Genomic DNA, 18,129 nt, shown 5'->3' on the forward strand with positions numbered 1-18,129 from the left:
ATTGGATTATTCACTGTACTGGTGAAAAGAACAACTTAAAACTAAATTGACCTTTGTAACACAGAGATTGGACTTTGTCAAAACATTAGATAAGCTACAACCTCAGCCTCACAGAACACCGGAAATCGAAATTTCAGGCAAGTTTTAAACATCTCACATACACAGCAGTACAAAAAGCCCACCCTTAATCTACAGGGCAAAACTGAGGTGTGAAACTAAAGATCAATGGTAGTGAAGGAAACAATATCATGCTGTAGTACTTTTTTTGGTACATAATAGTTAAGGTCTCTAGGTGAATAAAAATAGTATACTTTAAGTATAATGAACCCTATCAAAATCTGGAAGAAGTTTTGAGTTGGTTTGCATTAGTTTCTTTGGACCTCTCTCCAAAATGTAAGCGCTTTTTAAATAAGCCATTTTCCTACAGAAAACAGAGATGGGGTTGCATTTCTCACCTCCTTTTATTCTCAAAAGTGGCTCAGGAGGAGGTGAACAGAGGTAGGGTGAGGGGCAGGTAAGCCTTCATCTCCCATCAACCTGCCTCGCAGAGGCTGTTGGTTCCCACAGTGCCACACAACAGTGGGTGGCCTTGGGGACCACAGGGATGCTCCTTCAGTCCTGTCCTGCAGACATAATCCTTCAAGAGGACAATCCAGGTGCAAATAGTGACGAACAGTCCAGCATGTGACTAACAGTCCAGCATGTGTCAAACAACGGAGCATTTCTCCAGAGAGGTACCTCCTTCCAGGAGCAGAATCATCAAGTAACTCTCTCTGCCTGTGCGTGTCTATGTGCACACATGCGTGCCTATGTAACTGGCTGAATTTCATCACTTTTTTGCCAAAATTCAACATGTCAGCATAAAGTCAAAACAAAATATGATGGGGTTTTCTGAAAACATCCTCTTCACTGATCGGCTGTATCCCTACCAGCACTCACTGTGTAGCCAGCACACCATTAATCACTATGAAACATTTTCATTTATTTTGACACTAAAGACAAATTGGAAGGAACAGTATTTTTGGATAGGAACAGATCACAGGCTGTAGGAATATCTCCTTTTACTTTAGGGTTTTTCCCAGTCTGAGTGTAGAACAGGACCCTGTGGGTCTTCCCCCTCTCTGCCCCCCACGTTATATGTTTTTATCTCATCCTTCACAGATACAGTAACAGTGATCCAAACAGTGTATGGTTTTAATTTATTTAGTTACTGCACATTTTTTCAGGTTCCTATGAAAGAAAAGATTTCCAGATGTTTGAGGTTATTTACTGTATCCAGTATTACCTAACACAGCAAGTCTGCTCCGACTCTGCAGTGTAACCTCTCTTCGCTCCTGTGGTGCCCTCAGCCCAATTTTTCTTTTTTTCACCACACAAAGCCTGTGCTCTCACCCTCGCTGGATGCCTACCTTGTTTTGCAGCATAAGGTAGTAGACTGTGGTTTCTTGTTAGACTGCGGAGCACAAGTATAGCCCCCTTGGTCTCCGCAAAAATCCTGGCAAGAACCTCTCAACATCTATGGTGTCATTTTCTTAGTGAAAAAACAAGCAAAAAAATACTGTAATAATCCCAGGCACCTGTTATTTGTAGCTGAAAAATGTAGTAGGAAGCAGCCGCATCTACATTCTTTGACATATTGTAGTATGCCATGAAGGGAGCGAATATAAGGATAGACATAACCAAAATATGTTGTACAAGCAGGACACTACACTAATGTAGCTGATTTATATTTCACAGAAAGCTACATTTAGCAAGACCTAATATTTCAGGAAAAGCTAGTAGAACGAGTGCACAATCCGTACCCTAAGCACAGGGATATTGCAGCAAGCCTTGCCCATAACTCTGCTCAAAACCTGTGGACTCAGCAGAGCCAGGAAGGGCTCTGGCTGGCCCTTTTGCTTCTGAGATCTGCCAGCACTACTAACGTCCCTGGCTGCACACTTCCTCCAGGTCCATCTACACAGTCATATTTAAGGAGGGAAAGTAAAAAACTAAGAACATCAGAATAAAAATGCAGCAAAATTCAGCGAAATTCAGCAAAATGCAATTAGTACTTCCTAAAATGGCATAGCTGTCCACCAAAAAACCAGAGCTGGCACTCACAATAGTGGCAAAGATGCAGTGTAACAGGTCATTAAGAACCAGCTGGTCCTCACAGGATTGCTATTAATGATGCACTGTTGAAATCAAAATTTATCGCCTTGCATTTTTTGTCGCAGTCAATAATAGAGACCAGCGCGTTATATTTGCTTCTGATCTCACACTATGCAAAGCAGAGCCCAGCAAATGCTTCGCAGTTAGCAATTTATTTGATTTAGGAATGTATCTGATGTCCATGAACAATCTGGTCTCTGAGTGTGTCGATTACACTTTGGTTATTTTAGAACTATTTGGTGAAAAAATTTAGAAAGACGACAGTTTGCTCTCCAGCTACCGTGGTAACATTTCAGGCATGCACTACTGAGAATTTATTAGCTGGGTTGAAATCCTTCACTCTAAACCACAACCAATTTATTCCTCTAACACTACTTCCTCACAGGTCATCATCAGTATGGACTAGACCCGAGACCTGGACGTTGTTTAAAAACAAGACTTTCTATTGCTATTTCTATTGGTTTAATAGTAATCCAATAATAAATGATTCTAATCCCCTTTTTCTTTTCAAATGCCAGGCTATTTTTCTCTACAAATACAGACAGAAAAGGGAAAAAAACCCTAATTAAAGAAGGTTAAACCAGCAGGGCAGAAGTTCCTTACAGGGTTTAATATATAAAAGCATTCACAGGCAGTTTTTTTTCTATACCAAATATGTTTATTTTAACAGCTAGGCTGTAATATTTTGGATTTCTGCCCCAAAATTCCATGCTGCATCATATTCAGAGTCAGGGTAGCCTTTTCACACCACCTTTACTGACCTTTATGGGACTGGCTTGCTTGCTTGCTTCTAAGACCAGGAAAAAAACTCCACAACGCTCAGTTCAAGCTGCTCTTGGCACAAGTGGTGGAGCAGCCTCACAATTTGCCTTCTGACTCCCTGGGGATCTGCTCAGCCAAAACAGCCCAAAGGTGGGAATTGCCCACAGCTGGTCCCCACCAGCAGCCACGGAGCAGCCACCTCTGAGGATGTGGTCCCACCACACCAGAGCTGGAGGCTCTTATGGAGGGCTCATGCCAAATCAGAGCCACTGATTTTGGAAACCAGCACAGAGCAGTGGGAGGCTGCCAACACTAACTTCCTAAAGGTTAATACTTACAACTATGTTTTGGCTGATATTTTCAAAGCTGCCTAGAGGGAATGGATGCCCAGTCCCCATTAATTTTAATAGGAACTGGGCAGGCACAGTCCTTATGAGGCTCTGACTATTTCAGTCTATTACTGTTGGGTGACATAAGGTTTGATATCGCAGGAGGCTGATTACCTGCTGGGAGCACTGCAGCTAATGCAGCTCCTACATTTTGGCTTGAAATTTGAATATGCAAAATGCATGAAGAGTGTGGCTATGCTTACCGTAAATAACGAGTTTAAAGTGAAAGCGGTTCACGTGGAAAGGGTCTAACCCAAAGCTTGTTAGATATAAGTGTTCCTGATTATTTCAGAAATATACTGATTCAATACAGTGCGCACTTGCATACATTTGGAGTGCAAGCTTCTAACCTGGTTTGTCAATTTATTCCTTTTATTAGGAAACTGTATCAGCTTTCAAAAGGTTTTCAGTGCCAGTAAACAGTAACAGCAGAACACATATCTGGGTGGTATGCAATTGTATTTGAATTTTAGGAATTTCAAAACCTCCCCTATTCATTTTATTTACTAAACCTGACTACACACAATACATTCAGACCCCATCCACTGTAATCACAGGTCATTTCTGATCATAGTTTCCATCCTGCAGTGTTTTAATGAGCAAACGCAGCTGGGAAATCTGCAATCTTGAACTGACACTTTTTGCTAGAATCCCCACTTGTGGGCACCAGGTTAGAAACATGTAGACATGGCACTTCAGGGCACGCTCTAGTGCCCGAGATTGTTGGTTTGCGTCTGTTTGTGGGTGGGTGTGGTGTGTGGTTGTGGGTGTTTGTTTTGGTTTGGTTTTGATGTTGTGGTGGTTTTTTGGGTTTTTTTTTTGGGTTTTATTTTTGGGGTTTTTTTGTTGGTTGGACTCAATGATCTCAAAGGTCCCTTGCAACCAAGAAGATTCTGTGATTTGAAGAATGCAAGCCAGGTAGCAAGGCTATAATTTACTTCATTTGTGTTTGCAAATGCCTTTTTTTTTTTTTTTCCGCAATGACCACACAGAACTTACAAGCATTGTTTCAGAGGAGTGGTAGGAATGGATTCTGCAATACTCCCTCATTATTGCTCATCCAGGGAAGTCCAGCACTGCCATCTCCAACAAATAGAATAGATTAAAAAAAAAATCTAAGTCAATACTTACAATGGAGAATTAATTGGTTTCGCTGCTAAAACTGATTTATCAGCACATTATTGCAAATAAATAGATTAAAAAAAAAAATCAATGTTGGCCAACCAAACAAAAAAAAAATGACTGTATCAAATAAAGTAAAATTGTAACCAAAGTCTTCAAAATGGGATGGAACTTTTCCATATATCTGCTTGGCAATTTTTTCCCTCCTTCTTTTATTAATAAATTCACAATGCTGACAAACCATTTTTGTTTTCAAAAGTTGCATTTCAAAAACAATCACACAATCCCCCCCAGACTTTACCCTTTAGTTGGTATGAAATGCAGTTGCCTGAACACTAATGTGATTTGTTTGTTATAAGATATTTTTTTGGGCCAGACTGAATCAATTCTTGTTATATTAAAGACAAAGCATACATGCAGTTGTTTGCATCTCTAACACGTGAATGAATTCTTATGAGTCTGCTCTACAGCTCTTTTTCTTGGCTGATGTCAGTCTGTGGTCTATCCTTTGTTCACTAGTATGCTGCTCCGTTATTTTATAAATAACATTAATTTCTTTGCCTTTTCTGGGTATGGCAAAAGACACTGGAAGTCTGCAAAACTAGCTGGCATCCTACTAGGAAGCTGTTGCCAACCTCCTCTAAGAGTTAGGGCTGTTCTTCTAATTTCCAATCTACGTCTGTTTCCTTAGCCTTCATTCCTGGTGCTCAAGCGCTGATCTGACAGCACATTCCTACTCCTTCATCCTTTGCTTTGCTGCCCTACAACTCTTTTCTCTCAATAGAGGTTGCAAATTCTCCTGAGCAGCCAAAGCCTCTCTCCACACCTGGACCCCCAGGTTAATTCACCTACTTTTTTGAAGCTGAGTGGCCATAACTGCACATCCATCCCAGGAAAGTACCCGTCACTGTGCTACAGAGAAGCATTACACTTCTCCAGCTCTGCCACAAATTCCTTGCTCCAATTCCCCACCTGGCATCCGGATGAACCAAATTCATCACAATACACAGACAAACAAGAAATGAATAGCACCAGTGCAATAATGAGGCCGGACCTTCACTACTGAGCTGAATCCCAGAGGAAACACAACCTGCGGACAGCTATATGGATTTTCTCCTTCACTGCTTTGTTCCTGTGCTCTGTGGTTCAAAGCAGTGGTCACCTTTCTTTCCCCTGTTCTGCTCAGAGCAATAGGTATCTGTTTCCCCAGCTAACGACCTCACTAATGTGATACAAGTGTTCATTACACTAATGGGCTTTGTTTTTTTTTTTATGTTATTTAACAGAGACTACAGGTGCTCTTGTTTTAAAATGTGTTCATCCAGTTAGCTATTTTCAAGAGGAGGAAAGGAAATTTCCAAAGGAAATAGAGTTCATTTTATATTTGCATAACTATATTACATACAACTGCATTTGATGGTATTTCGTGGAGGGGTCTGAAGAAAAAGGAGAGGGCACTTTGTAATAGTAAAACCAATACAGAGATATGTTTTCTACTCTCATTTGAGTTAATGGGAAATTTGCCATTGTCCTCAGTTAGGACAGTGTCATTTGGTTCTCAATTTCGTTCCTGAGTGATGGCTTGTGCTGATGTTTCACCTTGCTGTTTGTGAGTTCTAGGCATATTAGGAAGATAAAAAAAAATGTACTGACCACGCACATGCATCTTGAAAACTCTGCTGTATGCTTGCTGCCTAGGAATTGTAATCAAAAGGAAATGATTACACAAGATCACATATTAAAAACAATCCATCTGCCTGCAGAATAGGTTTTATGTACTAATGACACAGAGCAGAGCTCTTAAATTGTAGAGCACAGCTCCTTTCCACACTGCTTTTTCATGATAGTTTCAAAAGGGAGAGGCAGCACTTTTTAAATATTATTGAATTTTGACATACTACATCAGCACTTGTGCTTGCTTAACCTTGAGCAGTTATTGTAGTAAACTGAATGGTCTATGGAAACGCCTCTCAAAAAGGAATAATGCTTTTTTTTGGAGATACTGGATTAATAAACTGCTTTCTGACACCTACATATAGAGATCTGTTCCAAAATCTGCAGACTGGGTACATGTACTTCCTTGGCACAAAGTCTAAGATTTTAAATGAATCCCTCGCTTGCAATGTACTTACTTGATTCCAAAATATAAGGTAATTCTGCAATGTTAGTGCATGAAAATCACCCAGAAGAGACTGAGGGCTGACTTCAGAGGGTTTTGGGTGCTACAGCTACCTGGCTGTATTCTGAGAGCAGAAACTGTGTCTGTTATCAATTTTATGGATAATCAATTCTCTGAAATCAATTAAACACTTCCCGACTCGTCTGCCTCTAGTTGCAGTTGCCAGATTAATTCATGTAATTCAACACAATGGACAACCCCAGTGCTAAATTAGTGACTCTTATTTGAACTCACTTCATCAATAAAAGGATTAACGATGTGTATTCTTCTTACAAAGATTTGGACGTTGTCTCTTTAAAATTTCAGTGTGTAATAACTTCAGGTTCTTGTCTCCTAATTTAAAGAGAACACACTATGTAGCAGCACTTTCCATTTTTACTTAATCATCCACTTCTTTTGTGTTCAAATCCTAATCCTACAAACCATATTCAAGCCTTATGAACTAGCTCCACGTTTATAGATAGAAGGTGGCTTTGAAAGAAAAGAAAAAAGGCTTAATGCTCTGCAATACTCCAATCGCATATTTTCTATACTATATTAGAGCCGCCTGTAGTCAAGCAGCATTTCACAGCCCTGGTATACTGAAAATACAATATCCAATGCAGAAAAGATGCATGACGTGAGTTTATGCAGAATTAGCCATCTAATATTATGCTCTTTCCTGGCAGAGATAGATTATCATCTGAATTACTGCAAAGATTTGGTGTAGGGGGATATGGCACAGATGCTCGCCCGACCTTGACGTTTCTCTAAGCTCCTCTTGGCCACTGATTAGCTGAACGCTGGTCCCATATATTCCCTAAAGACTGTGAGCAAGGATTAATAGCCAGTCGCCATTCTGTTCATTTTCCTAGACTCAAAAACCCGTGTCCTCATTTAGCACAAACCAGCAGGTCTCTCTGGATTTCAAGAGCCAGTTTACACCAGCTGAAAATCTGTCTCTGGGTGTCAATGCACTTTTTGAATGCATTTTGAGTATCGTGCTTGGACCGCACACGTGTGCTTTGTCACACAAGACACAGATAAACCCTGTGTTTGTTTAGAGGCATGGTGTAAGCCTTTTGCTCCTGAGATATCACACACCCTGTATCAGCCAGCAACATCACTCCATGCAGATTTAGTAAATGGTGGAAAAGCTCTTTTTCTTGCTGTCTTGCTGCCGCCACACAGGGCAGCTACACCTTTCGGTGGCTGTGATGGATAAGGACCCATCAAGGATCTTACACACAAGTCCCTCCCAGATACCCAGATCTCACTCCTCTGAGCTACTTTTGTGTTACCCCCCTCAAACAAAGGTTTTTGGCTCCGACACCCTGCTGCTCACCCCAGCCTTGTGATCTCTTCTTGGACAGGCTTTTCCCATCTAGCTCCTGACATTTGGAAATCTCTCCATCAGCATCACTGAAGCTTTTTTTCCACTACAACTGCCTTCTGTAGATTTGCAGATAGGTCGCAGGGGGCTGCTTCCCCCCTTCTGGGCTAATCTGGGCCAGTGCAGGTGGATCTGTGTATACAAAAGCTGTGAAAATCCCTTATCCCTTCTCTTGGTTGCTCTCTGTGCTTGGCTGGGCAGCATGTCCTATCCTTACGCTATCTAAACTCACAGGGCTCACCTGCATGGTCCTATCTGTGTCTTCACTCCCACGAGGGAATTTTCTCTACTTTAGGCTCTTTTTTCCCCACCCAGCTTGTGCTTCTTTTTGCCGGCTGCCCTCCGTGCCTGCGCTCCCTGCCTCCAAAACCCCTTACCAGGCTCTTTCCAGTGCTGTGATTAACACTTAATGTTACCAATAAGAGGAGAAAACTCCTACCGTTTTTCCATTTAGCCTCTAGTGGGCTTATTGCAAGTATTTTAGAGAAAGGTTACTTTCCTCTGTGTGCAGGTGAAGTAATTATATGTTCCTGAGTGTCTTCACACTGTTTCATGGCCGTGCTGCTCTCTAATTTCACTATAAGGCTGCTGCTTGTGCACCTTGGTTGGCTGCAAGAGCTCTGTTCCCTGTGTCGGCACTGAGACCTATCAGCTGGAGCCCAGAAAAATGACCACCCCTCGCGCAGATGGAGATAGTGCCATGACTTATGGCTTTTTCCTCCTCTTAAGTAGAAAAAGAGAATGTTTTTTTTCTGCAGGAATTGGGATTTAAGTGAGCTCTCTGCACTTCATCAGGGGTGGATTAGTCAGCTGTTCTAAGGGCTTGATATTAAAAGGGTGGTTGCTTTGCTACTCAGGAAACCGCAATGTCAACTGGAAAAGAAAGAAATATAAAAAACATAGGTCGGGAGATAAATTATAGCCGAGATGAAGATGTACTCACATAAACCCACAGTCAGATGATCTCATTAGTTGCACCATCTTCACACCAGAAAGACATCATCATCTGTCTACTTCTCCCTAATGCCTGGCAGATGTTTGCATGCAGCACAAACAACGCAGCCCTCACCGAGAGATGGGGAAGCACCCAATTCAGCAGCCATCCTTGTCGAATTTGGCTCAGGCTGGCTACAAATCTGACCCTTGAATATCCTCCTCCTGTGTACCTTAATCACTGGAAACACATTTGTACACATCTGAACAGCATTTTGATGTACTGCCCACGGCAGGATGACTCTACAGCATGTGCACAGATATACACACACACACATATATATATTTATAGATATACTTGTTCAGGGAGAAGTGTGGCCTCTCTGCTCTCCCTACGTTGCTCACTGATGGTCTGGGTTCAGGAAATGATACCGTGCTCTGACACAAAATCTCCCCCACCATCGGCAGGGTCAGGCACACACCTCCCCTCTGCTCCGCTCAGCCTCTGCCCTGCAGATTAGAAGGCAAACTGGTAACGAGAGCTGCCGTGCCTTGGTAAATGAACTAATTGCTCTGCACCGTCACTGCTGGTTTTGCTTTTGCTCCCACTGAAGTCAGCACCTCTCAGGATCTGGCTGCAATTTCAGAGTGGCTGCAAGGGCGATTCAAGAAGACATGTTTCTGGACAAAAGCAGTGTCTTAAAATATTCCAGTACACAGTTAGCCTTCTCTCTCTCTCTTTTTCCACTTTTAGTAGTGCATGTGATAGCCTCTGAATTTTTTTTGAGCTTACTAAATGGGTGTCAGTGGGGAACACACATTTTTTTTCCTCCTTACAAATGAAGTAATCTGAATTCAGCAAATCAAGAAAATACAAGTCTCCTGCTCAGTTCCAGTGGTGCTGCAGAAGGATGGGGTTATAGATTTTCCCAGGAGTGTGAAATAATTCACCAAGCCTGCTCATTATTCATATAGACAGTGCATTAATAATATGGGACCCTGAGATCTCTTCTTATCTAGGCTGAAGCACACCTAGAAGGATGAGAAGCTGACTCCTTGGATTTCAAAAAGCATTTTTTTCCTCCTTTCTTCAAGAAATAAGAATTGATTGAAAGTGTTTTCACAAAGTGAAGAAAAAACAGGCTTTCTGGTGATACCACCTAAAGTACACATTAGATAAATAGAAAACTATTGGCTTTGTGACTGTGAACCGTTTTCACTTGATGTAAGTGCTGATAGATACAGGATTATATCTAACAAAGCATTTACTAAGGACCTGACCCAAAGTCAATAGGAGTCTTCCATTTGACTTTACAGGGCTCGGATCCTGCACTCACTCCAGGGAGAGCCAGGAGGTCTCTGTGTTTCCTGTGCCCATCTCTCAGCCGGTGGGAGCTGGGATACCACGGGAGCTGTGGGAGGGTACATGGGCTGAGCAACAGCTCAGGGACCCACGAGGGGTTACACGCTGCACCTCTGTACTGCGGGAACACAGCGCCCTTGAATTATGAATGCTCACTCTACTGTAGGCATCTTATCCATAATTTAAAAAATAAAATAAATTAGCTCGTGTCAACAGAGTGCCTGCACTTACTGTCTCCCCAAGGAGTGACACAGCAGGTATAACCTTTTCGTTTGCAGGTCCTGGGTGAGAGACAGGAGGGCCAACACCAGCAAAGAGACCACGTGCTGATGAATGCCGTCCTCTCTCTGCTCCCACAGATGTCCTATGTCATCATGTCATAAATGTCCTACCGCACATTTAAAAATAAGGATGTGGAGTACCAACCACCCAGCAGCGTGGCTGGAGAGCTGTGAGGTGCTCGCCCAGAGAGGCATTAAAAGTCACAGTGCTCTCAACGGTCATTAAGCCTTGTGTTTAGTTTGTTAATGCTGTCCTGATGAAGTCTGATGTAAATTCAGAGGGCCACACGGTGGCTAGTGATGGATAATCCTCAAACTAATAGAAATCTGAAGTATGTATGTACATGCATGTTAATATTTCATATATTATGGAATGATTTGAAACTTGATGTGATCCAAAACCAGTCTGGGAGAAAGGGAAATACTGGATTCATTTCATTTCATTGTTCTGTATCAGTGAGTAATTTCCCTTTCCCCTGATGCATGGCTGGTATAAAATAGGACAACAGCAGGCCATGGAGAGCTAAAATACTAGTCCTGCTGCCTGAGAGCTAATGCTTCAAATCCTGTGTTGCAGACAACATGGAATCGGATCATCTCAGGTCTCTGCAGAGACCTTTCTTACAGGAATAATTTAGAGAGATATTGCACAGCATTTTAGTAGCACCTTCCTTTTCCAAATTGTTTTTGACCAGTGTTAAAACGACCTCATTTCCTGAAAGGACTGGCAACATGCACAACCTGCATGAAAGTCCCTTTGTGGCTGATTTCAAAAGCCAGTGCAGGTGCTTTTCTGTTATCCCATACTCTGTGGTCCACCAAATATCGCAGATAATTGTGCAAGAAATATTGAGGTTGCCTCTGAAAGAGTTTAAAAAAGACTGGAAGAAGATTGAAAAGGGAACAAAAAAATCAAGCATTAAAAAACCTGTGTGAGCGCATCATTAACCATAAGGTAGTAAACTTTAGTATGGATGAACAAATTATGTATTATTCAAAGGCCCTGAAGAACACACAGACATAACCACCTACTGACTGTACAGAATGGTTCAATACTACTGTAAACGATATGGCACAAAGCACATTATTCACAGTATAAAAGTGAGAGGATTAACATTATAAATATCTTGTATTCTTATTACATTTTTTAGCAGCAACCATATGAAGTATTAGAGAATATTATCAGAGCTTTTCTGTTAATATTTACTCAGTAACCCCGCGGGCTCACTAGGCTTCTGTTCCTACCTCCTTCACCAGCTACTTGTGACCAGTCCTATTTACTGACATCCTGGCAGGAAGATGAGCAGCTGCTGCAAAGTGCAGTGGAAAGTAAAGTGTGCATCTTTACAGGGAATGAGAAACTTCCAAATAGGAGAATTTTCACATGCTTTCAACTAGAGTGCAGAAAGGGTGGAGACTCTTGCGTCCAATCAAACATTCATGTTGTTTATACCGAGTACTAAAATGAACTGCTTAAAAAAAACCCAAACAACAAACCAAAACAAAGAAAAAAAAAAAATGAAGTGGCCACAAGACTCTTTGCTAATGGAAGCAGCCAAGGAAATGCAAGTAACGTGTAGACAAGCCATAGAGAATAACAACAACAAACAGACATAAGTGTATTAACAAATTTACTGCTGCAACTTGCTCACTGTTGCTCTCCAGCTCACACAGCCACCTTTATTTATGCTGCAGAAGAAAATTCAGAAAGGTGACATCAATTTTGCATGAAGATTAGGTCAATGAAAAATGCGAGGTGGACATTACGGTCCTTGCCCAAATATGACAGTGTTAGTATAAGCTTTACATTTGATACTGTCATAACAAAGGTATTTTGGTGCTATGAAACCTCATTTGATGCCAAGATCTGGTAGAATCACCACACCTGGAGCATTAAGGAGCCATTTATTTGAAGAAAGTGTCTTGGGTTGTAAGAAAGCGAAAGCGAAATAAAATCGGCTTTTGTGGTGGCATTGTGAATGCAAGCCCCTCAATAATATTTAAATATTTTGAGAACATGCTGAGTACATGTAGAAAAGGTTCAAAGTTTTAAAGGTATTAAAAAGTCACATTTTTTTTCATCAGGATTTCACTACGCTCAGTGCGTTCCATACTGAGAAGGAAGATGGGGCAGGAAAAGAAAGCTCTGCTGAAGTAATGAACACGATTAAGAATACCTCCACATTATGCATGAACAACAGAAGAAATTTTGGTCCTACTTAATATGAAAGATGTACTGCGAATGGGGAAAAATTCTTAAAATAGACAAATAATAATTTTGAAAAAAAAAAGAGAAATATAAGAGGGTGGTTTTTCTTTTTGATTTTAGCGTATTCTTTCAGTTTTATGTGGAATAACTGAAAATTAACTTAAGAAAAAACAACTAAAACTTTGGAGCTAATGACTGATCTTTATAGAGGTGGACATATTTTCTAAAGGATGTGGGCTTGACACCTGAAAGGACAATCATCATGTGCCCACTGACCCTACCAGGAAGATGCAAGAGGACATGCTATAAAGAAGCAGAGGACATTACCAGGAACATCTCTCTCTGATAACCACAGAACCAAAGGAAGAAATCAGTTAATAAAGACAAAGGAATAAAACCTCAACCCACAGAAGAAACTGTACCAGCCATGTGACAGCCAGCAAGGGCACAAATCCCAGCTATTTGTGCTGACACCTCAGTACCCTCATAAGCCCAGAGAGCCTATTGCAGGAGGAGGACAATTCATGGGCTTCTGAAACAAGGAAGACAAACTGTTTGTAAGTATAGTGGACAGGGAAGGTGCGAATTCAGAAGCATGGCTAAGAAACCCTTGCAGAAACAACCTGCATGTCACACACAAAGTGCCTGCAGCAACAAGAAAATGAGACAGAGAGGGTCCATCAAAGCGTGAAGCTTGAGGGGTCTGTGTGCTAGTCTGAGCTGCAAATTCAAGCCATTTGGTGGCCTGGGCCACCTCTGAAGTGTGTGAGCAGGGTGGTAGATCAGGAGTTGCTCTGGTACCTTCTGACAGCCAATGCACACGCTGTGTCCAACAGCACTGCTGAGGGGTAGGTCAGTAACACTCTAAGATACACCGGTCTCTTGTGCTCTGGAGGCACTGGAGACTCCTTGGGCATTCTCAACACTGCTTTCCCCCCAGAACGGACCCTCTCAAGCTGCTGTAACACAAATGAACTAAATCCACTTAGGACTTGCTCTGGAGAGGTATTTGAGCAAATGGAGAAAATAATAACAGCCATGACAGAGAGCTGAACAGCCCGATAGCCATAGCATGTACTACGGCCAAGTGACATGCAAGATAAATTGTAGGGAGGGAAGGGAGCATTCAAACCATCCCTCAAAAAAAAAAAAAAAAAAAAAAAAGAAAAAAGAAAAAAAAAGACCTTGAAGCAGTGAAGGGACAGAAGAGGCAAAAACCCAGAAACTGGCATCTCTGTTTCATGACAAGATTTTGCTTTTGTTTTGTTCTCACTGTTGCTACTACATAATTCATTGGTGACTGAGGCAGGTTTTAGGACAGTGTCTACTGAATGAGCAGCAAGGAATAATTTATAACTTCAGAGGCTGCCACAGCCTGGACTCACTATACTTTTTTAAGATGAGGCTCCAAAGAAAAAAATTTGCTGGACTTGGCAGGAAGCGATGCTTGGGAATACATGGCAACTTCCCTCTCTTCATAGCACCAGTAACACAAACTCAGCCTCAACTTCAGCTCGTTCAGGAGGAGGACTGCATATGTGTGTCCTATGTACTACGATGGTGTGCTACCCTTGATGAGATCTCAATGAGAGGACAAAAGGACCATTTATCACTCCTGATACTTATTAAAAAGGTTGAGCTGACTCCTACGTATAATTGTATTCTCTCTTAAACAGAAAAACAAAGCTAGCTCTCCACACAGTCCCACCCACGCAGCCCATTTGTGTCCCGGAGCAATGGCTGGTAGGAGTGGAAGGCAATGCAACCTCTCCTCTATAACATGAACTCAAGCTGTCAAAGCATCAGCCTTGATGAGGTGTTTCCTGATAAAACTGGACTGAGAAACACCAAAAGTTTGATTCTGATCCCATTGTCAGAGCTTTGGCCAATAGTATAAACAGGGAAAGACTGAGGTTCAGCTCCATGAAATAGCCATCAGGCGGAGATGGCTCAAGGTAATAATCAACCACAGATGGGAGTCAACCTGCTACCATGGGATTGCCCAGTCCTTGTCACCTCTCAAAGGTGATCTGCCTGTTTGGCTGTGAGTTTATTGCTGTACCTGAGCATCCATGCGTTTTTAAGTAGCAGATCCAAACAATCCTTCTTAAAGATAGATTATGGTTTGAAATTGTATACAGTATAAAACCCCGTGTGAGATTAAACAGTTTTAATCCTTTCAATATGGTAGGTACAGAAGGTAAAAAGTTGCAGATGACCTTTTGAAATGTCTTCATGTACAAAAGAAACAGCAAATCCCAAATCTTCGTGTGAGTTGAAGCACTGACGTCAATGGGACTCCCATGGGAAGTTTTGGGAGTTTTGCCTTAGTGAGAACAGAACCACTAAATAGGTCAAAGTTTTGACTTAAAACAGGTCAGTATGTCAAAAGTCACAAAGCAAAGTCTGGGATAAAACAAGGAAAATGCCCCTTCTATTAATTTTTACGAGGAACACATTGGGCTTTTGAACTGTTCACCAACCATCTACAAAAGAAGCTATGGGCTGACTACAACAACCAAACTTGAAAGGGGAAGACATTCCTTTGTAGTTCATGTCTGCTGGCTTTGAAGTCACTGTGAGCCTTACCAGTGACTTCAATGGGACTAGCTTTGCACTTTTATATTAGCCATTGTTTTATCCTTACTCCTTTCAAAATTCCAGACAATAACATTTCTTTTTATTGTAATCCTGACAGAGCAATTAGGCTCCAGTCCACACCTGCACCCAACTTTTTTTCTTAACACAGCATTCTTTGAGCTCCTCTTCTCTGAACAGAATTATGAGATCTGAATTAATGGTGTCTCTCTGCTCTCTCCGGTGCCTCTGTTTTTCATGACCTGCTGAAGAACATGAAATTCTTCAAGGATTGTACAGCTGATCTTTGGTTAAGACCAGCTGTAGGTTTCACCTACAGTTTTATGAGTGTGCTCAACAGAAAAAGAAAAGCTTCTTTTTATCAGGGTAATTAAGCAATAACAGAATGACAGAATGTGGATTAAAGTGTAATCATTCACAGGTGCATTCATAGTGTGTTTTTAGTCATGAGTTCAGAAGCTCAATCGCATTCCCAGTGTAACAAGCTATGAGTTGCTGCCTCATAATTTAAACATTTGAAAGCATTTTTTAAATAATAAAATATTTTCTTTCTATCTTTAATATATAAACCAGCTATGTGCTCACCACAAATACTCGCTGAGAACACATGAGGTTTTCATCCCTTCAAGGCACCCCGAATCTCTCATGTTTTTAGTGTTGAATGTGCAAGCCTCAGAGCTTTGTCTACACATTCCACTGTGCCCACTAATGCTCCTCTCTAACTTTAGGCTACAACCAGACCAGACCCTGCTCCCTTGCTAGAGCCTTTTCCGCACGCATTTGAGGAAAAGCACCCAGAAGAAACCATTTTTCCCAGTGTTCACTTCCACAGCTCCTCCCTCTCACTCACTTGGGGGGAGGCTGAATGCCAAACCACAGACCCAAAGAGGAAACATTGGATGCTTCCCAAACCTGCAGGTTCACCACCACCCCTGGAAGTCCAGCCAAGGGAAGGATGAGGACAGCCCAGGGCAGAGCCCATCTCAACTCTAGCTGAAATGACCACTGGATCTTCAAAGCACCTTTGTGCTTTGGGATGGTATAAACAATGCCAGCAGGTGTGTACCATAGAGAGTAGTGAGGAATTTTTACAAGATATTCTGCTTCACAAAGCTGCTGCATAGGGGGATTCTGCAACACAGAGCTGCTTGTTTGGGAAGGGTAACTAATGGGATTAGTACCACTTACTCCTCATCTTTCTTATGCAATTTATATTTTACTAAGCGCTTCCAAGCCATGTCTTTCTCCCCGATTGCTCCATGTTTTCACCCTGCAGCGGTGGCAGCGGAGCCCCAGAGGGGAATACACCCTGTGGAGCTAGACCTGATACGAAACCCAGACACAAATAACATGGTATTTTTCCTTCAGCAAAAAAAAATCCCCATGACAAGAAAAGACACCAGTGATTTCAAAAGATAAAGGTTTTTTTCCTAGCTTTTTGTAATATTTATTACAGTACAAGACCACAGGATTTATTTATTTATCTTTTTTTGCCACTGACTAAAATGGCTAATTAAATCAAAACCAATGGCTGTTGTCCTTTGAAATATTTATGGTTCAAAACTAATGTGGCAAAGGGGGAGGCCCTGTGAAGTGACGTAATTTTGTCCAGTTATTTATTAAGGGCTTGATCCTGCCACAGAAGCTGTTATATTTATCTAACTGCCTGTCCTGTACTCTCCTTTTTGTGAGTAAATCTTAATGTTACCCATGTGCACAGAACCGTGCTCTAAAGTAGCAGTCAAGGTGGTGTAAATGTATGCTTATGTTTATAGTTTTTCTGTTTCGTTAAACAGAGAACACAACAAAATTCCTACGCAGAATTAATAGACTTTAAGCTATTTACTGGATGGTACACAAACAGAGACATATATACAGGAAGAGCTACTTGCCATCAACACAGGAAGGTCTGTTTCTTGTAGTCCCAGCCACTTTCCCAGGTAGACAGGAGCATTTTACTGTTTGTGATCTTTCCTCAATTCGATTCTTATTACAGCATCTGTGTGCTGCTATAACTTCACACGTTCCTCCTTCTGGCAAAAAAGAAGAAAAGGAAAAAAAAAAAAAGAAAAAAGAAAAAGAGAATATTGACACTCTGATTAGGAAGAGCAGCAGTGGCTAATCAAAACACCCAGGCATGCTCCTGTCTGTCTCTGCACAGCTTCTATACGGGTGGGATTACAATGTCATTTCTCCCATTATGCGTGCTCCTGAATAAGGCAGGTGCTGCAATACTTCAGTTTTAATAGGAAATGCAGATAAATGTCCCTCTACAGTAGATATAGCTTGCCTATCCTAGATTAGAAGCTTCTCTGACATCAGCAGAATTTTTGGCTTAAAAAATGACTGTGTCAGGGTCTGGGCCTGAAGCAATGTAGGTAACATACTACAGTAAATGTGCAACAACTGTTGGCTGATTTTATGCTTGTAATATTGGAGACCTCTTCCCTCAAATATTCTCTCGCACAAGGACAGGGGCCAAGGGAAGCCATCTAGAAATAAGCTTTTTCTCCAAATATTTGATTCTATGCCAGTACTCAGCCCTTAGGGGATGACAATCAGCCTCTCCAAATTACAGGATGGTCCAACAGCACTTCCCTTTGCTACCCCACTTGCTAAATTGGCAGTTTTAAGTCAGGAAACCTTCCCATTGTGTGCAAGATCACCAGGTTTAATTTGTCTTCTCCATAATTGTTCTTTATGAACATTTGCAATATTTTGATTAGGTGGAGAACACAAAGAAGTGATAGACAGATAGATGGTGGCT

The 18,129-nt window shown here is 41.5% G+C and overlaps 1 protein-coding gene across 2 annotated transcripts in view; it reads right to left on the bottom strand.

The window, feature by feature from the left end:
* Positions 1-18,129, bottom strand: part of TAFA1 (TAFA chemokine like family member 1) — a 225,182-nt gene that overhangs the window by 28,097 nt on the left and 178,956 nt on the right. Inside the window, exon 2 of one of the 2 annotated variants that reach the window (XM_074152020.1) lies at positions 17,255-17,392. In XM_074152020.1, coding sequence (XP_074008121.1) covers positions 17,255-17,392 — 138 coding nt within the window. Of the gene's footprint in view, positions 1-17,254; positions 17,396-18,129 lie in introns of both variants that reach the window. The other variant, XM_074152019.1, reaches the window with a different exon arrangement.

This window comes from Numenius arquata, chromosome 8 (genome assembly GCF_964106895.1).
Source record: "Numenius arquata chromosome 8, bNumArq3.hap1.1, whole genome shotgun sequence".
Classification (NCBI taxonomy): Eukaryota; Metazoa; Chordata; class Aves; order Charadriiformes; family Scolopacidae; genus Numenius; species Numenius arquata.